The 8731-nt window shown below is 42.4% G+C and overlaps 1 protein-coding gene across 2 annotated transcripts in view; it reads right to left on the bottom strand.

Moving 5' to 3' along the window:
- Positions 1 to 438: 438 nt before the first annotated feature.
- The window catches only part of LOC127374252 (protein diaphanous homolog 1), a 43915-nt gene continuing 35622 nt past the window's right edge, over positions 439 to 8731 (bottom strand). For both annotated transcript variants that reach the window (XM_051419401.1, XM_051419400.1), the window contains 5 exons: positions 7303 to 7367; positions 5464 to 5643; positions 2966 to 3487; positions 869 to 983; positions 439 to 725 (listed from right to left, as the gene is read on the bottom strand). In XM_051419401.1, the coding sequence (XP_051275361.1) occupies positions 562 to 725; positions 869 to 983; positions 2966 to 3487; positions 5464 to 5643; positions 7303 to 7367 (1046 nt within the window). In that variant the 3' untranslated portion in view covers positions 439 to 561. The remainder of the gene's footprint in view (positions 726 to 868; positions 984 to 2965; positions 3488 to 5463; positions 5644 to 7302; positions 7368 to 8731) is intronic.

Here is an 8731-nt window from a genome sequence, read left to right as displayed (position 1 = left end):
TCAAGGAGTGACAGGCGGACGTTAGGACTTGCCATACAGGTGAATGCAGATGGGACAGCTGCCATCACTGACATTTAACTGACATCAACAGCTAGCATCAGCCATTTGTGCATGTGCACTTTTGTTTATGTATATGACATGAGAGGTGTGTCTGTGTGTGTATGTGTATCGAGACTGAATGTGAAGGTCAGATGGAATTATATACACACCCACACACACTGTCTGTGAGTGATTTCCTGGTGTCCTGGTTATGGAATGAATATGGAGGAGTTAGAGCAGAAGGCTCAGTGACACTGGGACAAGGTGATAGGAGTGGACAGGTGTGCGTGTGCGAGCGTACGCCCGTGTGTCAGCGCTTTGTGCCAGGACAGCAGGTGGCTAGTCAAAGGACATCAGTGACCTTCTCCTTATCCCTCCCTCTACCCTCCTCCCTTTGTCCATCTCTCCCTCTGTCCCCAAGTCCCAATTCATCTCACCCGGTAGTGAGTGCTCTGTCTCTGCACAACAAGTCATGGGCACATTGAGAAGATGAACACATACACAAACACAGGTGTGAGTGGTTTATTCATGAACCTGTGTGTGATGCTGTTTTGACACAGTGTTGTTGAATAATGTAAATGTGCAGTGTGTCCTCCAAGCAGAGGAAGGGGAGGGTGAGAAAGGCTGAAGATGTGTGGAAAAAGAACTAAATGGAAGTGTGTGCGTGATATTCTTACCTTTAGTGGCTGATGGAAGCAATGCAGGAGAATTGAAATAGACATGGAGTCAGGGAGAGAGGAGAAGGAAGAAACAGAGAAAGACATTGCTCATTATTGTGAAACACAACATGATAACAGAGATAGTAAATACACACAAGCTACACACTCACTCTTTGTCTGCGAGGAGAAGGCCAAGGTGAGTTTGGCAAAGAGCTCATTGTTTTCAAATTTCTCCTCTTTTGCCTTGGTCCAGAAACTGTTCTCAGAGAGGTCCTCTGGTCCAATCTAAGAGAAACAAATGCCAGTATGTACAGAGGGACACAGAGGGAGACAACATTTTGAAGAAATAGATGTATTGTATGTGTTGGATAACCATATAATCAAATTGACTCAATTTTCCAAAAATGGGCAACTCTGCACCTGGAAAACAATGAGATGAGCAGATAAAGAAGTTGAGAGAACAAAAGAAACAGCAAGGCTGTAAAAGGAAGAGGCAGGGGTATGAAGTAAAAGGAGGGGAGAAGGATAAAGGAAGGAAGGAAGAAAGGCACAAAGAGGAAAGGGAGAGGAGGAAACAAGTAGTCATTTTCTCTAATCTTTGCACACTGTCTCTACCACAAAGCGTCTTGAGCTTCACACACAGAAAGGCAAAGAAATACAGAGCGCTCCACTTTTGTTCCTCCCCTTATTCTTTCGTTCTTCACCCTTACTCAGGAGGTATCTCCATATCCCTCCCTTTGTCTTAGCGTTGCTCTCTCTCTAGTCACAATTAACTTTGTATGTTTTTCCCTCCCTTTCTGAGTGTTCTCATCAAAGGGAAAGAAAAAGAGAGAAAGAGAAACAGAGAGAGCGAGTGAGAAAGCGGTGGTAGTAAATTTACAGATATCAGTCCTTTCATTATGGACAAAGCCTCAGGGATGGGGGCGTAGGACGGAAAAGACAGAGAGTAGGGAAAGGAAATGTGATATGGGGATGAGCTGAAGGAGCAAGAAAGAAAGCAAGAGAGCACGCAAAAAGGAGGAGACCAAGCCAGAAAAAAAAAGTTAATTTAAATTACAAAAGAATACTCTCCTTTCTAGCAGCAATTTAATTATCTTTCAGTGGCGCAGTTAAAAGTAGGAGGCTTATTAAAAAGCAATTTCTGTGACATCCTCGTCAAACACTCTCAACAGCCCGAGAGAGAGAGAGAGAGAGAGAGAGAGAGAGAGAGAGAGAGAGAGAGAGAGAGAGAGAGAGAGGCTAAATGCTGATGAAGTCTGCTGAAGCCATTAAACAGTAGCTTTAGGCTAAAGAAAGACAGAGGGCCGTTTTGATGTTTTAACCATCACAGATGAGAGGGAGGAGAAGAACATGAAGCACATAGTCATGAGATACACGTATGCATGCAAGTCACTTTAGGTCAGAATCTCACTGTTAAAGCTCCATCTCACAGTTCTCTCACACTGTTGCATACAAAAAAGCATGCCCTGAGCTATTTCAAATTGTATCAAAAAACTTAGCACAGCAAGACAAATACAAATTTTAAACTTAGTATAATTAAAAATAAAATCCCTCCCTTTTTTACAAGTGCATTAGGCTCATGTGATAATGAGGAGGTGAAATACAGCATGCTATATCAGTTGCCATCTGCCTAATTTTCTGCACTGGCATAATTTTTTTTGCATCAGGACAGATTATCAAAACTAGAATGTATGCCTCCCCCACCAATCAAGCTGCAGTCTACAATAGATTCTTAAATCCATGTCTGTCCGGACTACACACCAATTCATTGTCTGATCAACTGTGAAATATGGTCACAATCTGTCCCTGAGTTTTAAATAATGGCCAAAAAAGTATTTTTCCAGGACATTATGATGTCTCAGTCAAGTTGACCATTGACCTTTGATGAAAAAAAACATTCATCACATCATAATTTTTTTCCCCCGGTTTTGTCATAATAACCACATACATTTTTGAGTTATGACCAAAAACATGTTTATCAAGGTTATTCTGAGAGTCAGCGAGTAAGTACGAAAACTGTCACCAATTAATTGTCCCACCAAATATGGTAGTCTTGAGTGGTAGTCTCAACTTGGTAGCTGAGAAACTTCTGGCTCTAATACAACCAAACAACTGTGGCAGAAGTACCCATCAAACTGACTGAATAACATAAGATAAGATAAGCTGTACCGTTATTGATAACTATGGGCTATTAAATATTTACATCACCTGAAATGTTTGCAATCATTAAACACTGATTGTATTGAACCATCCATCTTAGGACTGACCTTCCTCCAGTTGGCTCTCTTCAGCTGGACTTCAGGCTTGTACTCCTTCTTATGCTGGAGCCCAAAAGGCAGAGCAGCGGGTGCGGGGGCACCCCAGCCTCCCATGCCTGGCGGTGGAGGAGGCATACCAGGACACCCAGGCGGTGGAGGAGGCATACCAGGAAACCCAGGCGGTGGCGGAGGTGGTGGAGGTCCCATTCCAGGTAAGGGTGGAGGGGGTGGTGGTCCTGGCATGCCAGGGAGGGGTGGAGGTGGTGGAGGTCCTGGCATGCCAGGTAAAGGAGGTGGAGGTGGAGGAGGAGGAATACCGGCATGACCCGGTAAAGGAGGGGGGGGTGGGGGAACAGGCATGTTTGCATGGCCTGGCAGGGGTGGGGGTGGAGGTGGAGGGGGAATACCTGCACTCTGGCCAGGGAGAGGAGGGGGAGGTGGTGGAGGAGGCAAACCGGGCGTTGGCACAGGAACAGTAACTGTGACAACTTTAGTCTTCGCCTCTTCCAGATCTTTAGACAGCTTTTCAATCTGCAGGGAAGTAAGAATACAGTACACTATTAAACATATTGATTAATCAACTACCAAACACACTACTATATTTCCAAACCATAAGCATTAATTTATTATATTAGCATGACTGTGTATTGTTTGTTGTACATTTCTCAAAGTGACATTTTGTATAGATTTGCCAATTTCCACCATTTCCAATGAATAGCCATGCCAACAGAGTGATTAGATTATAGACAAAAGGCAGAACAAAAGAAGGGAAAGAGTTACATAGAAAGGGATTAAAGCCTGGGCAGGGTTGAGTTTTGGGAGAGAGAGGGGGAGAGAATGGAGTCCAAGGCACTGAGAGAAAAACATAGCAGTAGGGAATTAAGTCCACAGAGGAATTCAAAAGAAAAAGTTTTAAAAGAAACTAAATTAGAAGTGAGGGTAAAACATTTTTTTTTATTTTAACACTGAAATACTAATTTCAGTATTTACATTAGTGTGGGGACAATTCTTAAGAAAACGGTCTAAGTCATTACAGTTATTCAGCTAATACTGGCATATGAGAGAGAAAACTGGGGTTTGAATGGGAATAGTATATTCTCTGTGATTTAAGGCATACAAGTATAAAGACTATTTATTTATATATTTATATATATATTTATTTATTTAACTAGGTGTGTAAAGTAAAGAGATCGCATGTATGTGTGTGAAAGAGTGTCTATATGCAGCGTAACAAATTGTTTGTGTTGTTTCCTCCTCAGACTTTGAAAAGAAGACAGTAACAGACATAAAGGGCCTCCGAGGCAAGCTTTCTTAGTGAGGCAGCAGATGAAGAGTTGGGCACACCATCACACAAAGGGACAGTGAGAGATCTCTACATGTGAAGAAATCTTCGATGGGCAGTGCCTCAAACACAGAGAAAGTGAGCTATCTTAGTATGAGAAGCTTGTTAGATGCCTGGCTGGTGATGCTGGTGATGCTGTTGATGCGTTAGACAACTGTGTGTGCATATGCGTGTGTGTGTGTGTGTGTGTGTGTTTGGGCTTTTGTGTGGTGAGAAGATGACTCCGCTGGCATCAGCCCCTTTGGATGAGGCTCATTTTGGAATCTGTGTAGTTCTCTTACAGACAGACAGACAGACAGACAGACAGACACACACACACACACACACACACACACACACACACACACACACACACACACACACACACACACACACACACACAGACATCTTCATGTGGTTATGAGCACACATGCAGAGGCAGACTGTTCTGGGTCACTTGGTGTGTTTGTGAGTTTGGGTGTCACTGTGAGGCAGGGTCCAGCTGGTGTGGCAGCAGGACACTGACAGCTAAACAATCCTCATCTTTGCCTCCCTACTGTATGAGTGTACATACACACGCACACGCGCGCACACACACACACACACACACACACACACACACACACACACACACACACACACACACACACACACACACACGCGCACACACACACACACACACGTGTATCTTGGCCTTAAAAATTCAGTTTGTCCCGTCTCCATCCTTTCCTTTTCTTCTTCTTTCTTCTCCCTTTAGTCACTCTTTATACTCACATTTCCCTACTTCCCATGTTTTTATTGGGTTTCTTAATCTCTAAAGGATTTGGCTTCTTCTCACAATATCCTTTTAGTTTTTTTCCTCTTTTCATGCCATGCTAGCAGTTGGCTAAATCATTTAAGGCCAAGGGGCTTCTGTGTTTGTGTGGGTGTGCATAGATGTTGGACAACTTTTTGGTGCTTAGACTTTGCTTAAGACTCAACTCACTTTTAATTCAATGAATGCAGGAATTCACTTCAAGATTAATTCACATAGTAAAAAAACATATTGAGAGAACTGTCATATTTAGCTTATTGGCTCCACAGTAAACGAAAAACACTTAAAATGCAAACAGCTTCTATCTAAATTTTGAATTATTTGGCATTGAGCCCCACATAGACAGGTGTGTGTGTACGTGTTTGTGTGTACCTGCTGTTGCAGAGTGCTTAGCTGTTGTTGTAGTCCCTGGTTCTCCTTTTCTCGCTCCAGCTTAGAAGAGGCCAGCTGTTCCTTCTCTTGGCTCAAGTCCTGCAGCTTGTGCTCATAGTCCCCCTCCAGTTTCTTCAGCTCCACCTGCAACTCGTGGCGTGCCGTCAATTCTGCATCCAGCTAATACACATGTAAAGGGTCATAAGAAAGGACAGACTCAGTTACAGTATCCTAAAAAGTGTTTCAAAAAGTTTAAAGACGCATCATCTTGAGGGAAGAAAACAATGTTTTCACAGATTTCCTTTATAAAAAAAGTCCAATTAGTGCCAGGACTACACAAATACAGCACCACTATTATTAAAAGGGTGTTCCTGATATGTTTGTGTAATATTCAACTAATTGTGTGCAGCTTTGACTGCAGTAAAAGTACCAAGAGTGATAGCCACATCCACCTGGCAAACAAATCTCTTTTTCTGAAGATAGTAGGCACGGACATATCAGCCATAAGACTGTGTAAAATGAATAAAGAATGGATATGGTGGTATTGCTGCAATATGGAAGGGGCACCAGTACAGGATTAGGGTTGAGTGAGAAGTCAACAAAAGCAAATATGTTTTTTAATTTTTTTTAACAATTTCATTTAAAAGGATGACTAAAAAAATTAAATGAATATCAACCCAGAAGCTACCAATGGGAGCAAAGAGTGTTTGTATGCACAAGCTTTTAGCCTCCCCCTCTTGAAGCTGCAGCAGCTTCCGTATCACAAAGACCTGCAAAAACCATTTCCTGCAGTCTAGTGCTTTCAGTTTCATTGTATAATTTACACTGTAAATTAGTGTCAATTATTAAGTTAGGATGCTTCGGTGCACTTGTATGAATTCACTTCTCACTTCCATTTAAAGCCTTCACGTCCATTAAAAAGAAAAAGAGAGATAGAGAAACATTTTACCCCCAATTTAAATTTTTTCACTTTCATACACTTTCAAGGATTTTTCTTCTAGGACACTTGACAAACAGGATAAGAGTATTTAAACAGATGAATCCATGAACCCACAGACACACATGGCTGTTTAATTTGCCGACAGCAGATCCGTTACTCTCGCTGTCAGCGTCCTGACAGCCTCATTCCTAATTCCTGCCAGAGACTGCCTGCAATTACCCCATCATACACAGCCAGCACTAGGGTGTATGTGTGTGTGTGTGTGTGTGTGTGTGTGTGTGTGTGTGTGTGTGTGTGTGTGTGTGTGTGGTCAACGAAAATTAATCCAAGTGCGTTCATGTAATGTGTGCTTATGTGGATAGGCATGCGTTCAATTGATATGATCCAATGGGAGAGTGTGTGTGTCTTTATGCGTGCCTGAATGAAGGCTAGTTTCAGCTCCCTCTTCGCAATTATCCTGTCACTGGGACAGAAACATCAGGGTAGTAGCACACCGCAATCAAGGCATTTACCCCCTTGTGTGTGAATGTGAGTGTGTTACGTGTGTTTTTTCCTAGCCTCTAAAAGTATTTTTGTCGGGTGGCTGTCAGACATGTGTATGCTCATTCTCTTAGTCACCCTCTGTTCCTGCCTTTTTCTCATTTGTCAACCCATGTCAGCCAGACAACACTCGCATAGACTTTCATTACTATCGCAATGTGTTTAGGTGTGCGAGGGGGAAATGTTAGACTTACGATGCATGATTTTCTTTAGGGTCTATATGATTGTAATAGCTTGTGTGCTCCTGGGTTGATGCGTAAATATGTTATACAGGCTATATGTATACAGCATGTTGTTGTTGATGGTGTTTGTGTGTGCGTATTTATGATTTTCAGTGTGAATGAATTGGTGTATTTCACCTTCTTCTCCAGTTCATTTGCCTTGGCAGCACTGACTTCCACCTTGGTCTGGTCCACCATGTTGTCTGTGAACAAACAGAGAGGACAGAAGCAAGGAAAAGAGAAGGGGACAAAAAGGTGGTGGATAAGATAAGGGTTTCAGACAACGGACCTGCACACGTCTGGCACTGAAGACATCGCACCCTTCAGCCTGGCACATACTGTGTACACAAATACATTCACAAACAGACCCATACACACGAAACAAGTGTCCTATGTGTCTCCCTATTTTTCCCTTATCACACTACTCAGTCAAGATCCCTGAGACGATTGTGGAGGCATCTCATTACAATAGGATGCCATCTGTTGCACACTGCTTCTACACATAATTTCCTTTTAAGCCTCCAATACATACACCTCTATCTTACTCTGTGTATGTGCGAGAGAGGTGGGAGCACACTAATTTCCCTCTATCCGAAATACGTCTCTCACCACTTTATTTCAAAGTCTTATATGGACCCCTCCCTTTTCCGAAAGACTATCCAAAAATAAAAGAAGACTATATAACAGTGTGGGAGTAATCCATTATCAGAGGTTCTGCTTGGCAGAAGACAGGGTGAGAAGGACACAGGCTAACCAACAGGGTACTCTTACAGAATAATTGCAGGGTCTACAGGTGGTTCAGTGCCCAAGGGCTTGCCGAGCATGTGAAATAAAAGAGCTAATTAACATGAAGATGAATGCCACAAAGTCACTGGATCAAAGACAGCTAATCATGATGCCTAAGACAGGGTTCGAACAGCAGAGATAGAAGAGCTGTGAAAAGCTATAATGGAAAATTTAAAAAATACATAAATCTGTAGAAAGTGAATTAGATAGATAGATAGATAGATAGATAGATAGATAGATAGATAGATAGATAGATAGATAGATAGATAGATAGATAGATAGATAGATAGATAGAAGTGTGAGTCCTCAGTTGCAATGAAGATATGTTGAGTGGAAAAAGGAGTTATGTATATCTAAATAAACTAGTAAGCAAGGCAGACAAAAATGTGAAATCCATTTTTGGAAAGAGAAGGTTTTGCCAGATGAAAGAACCTCACAATATGCCAACCCACATACAATTTCAGAGTGTGCATTTGTGTGTGAGTTTACATGGCTATTGGATGTGTAATGGGGGGGGTGTTACTTCTGTCATGGTGGCTAGGCTAAATGGGACAAACTTTGAATAGAGAGCACTAAGGGAGCCAGAATGTGGGGGAAAAAACTGTGCTGAATTTCAGAGTTCAAAGAAAAACACTAAATAATGCATGCAGGGCAGAATTGGGCTGCTTTCCACCGATAATAACTCTGGCAGCCTTAAAGGAGGCCAGCCAGCCAGCCCGTGTGTGTGTGTGTCAGGACGCATTTAGAAGCAGTGCAATTAGAGCCTCCTGCGGTGAGCAAC

The sequence above is a fragment of the Dicentrarchus labrax genome, unplaced genomic scaffold (assembly GCF_905237075.1).
Source record: "Dicentrarchus labrax unplaced genomic scaffold, dlabrax2021, whole genome shotgun sequence".
In the NCBI taxonomy this organism is placed as follows: domain Eukaryota; kingdom Metazoa; phylum Chordata; class Actinopteri; family Moronidae; genus Dicentrarchus; species Dicentrarchus labrax.
The sequence above is the reverse complement of the archived record's forward strand: the minus strand, read 5'-3'. Positions and strand labels throughout refer to the sequence as shown.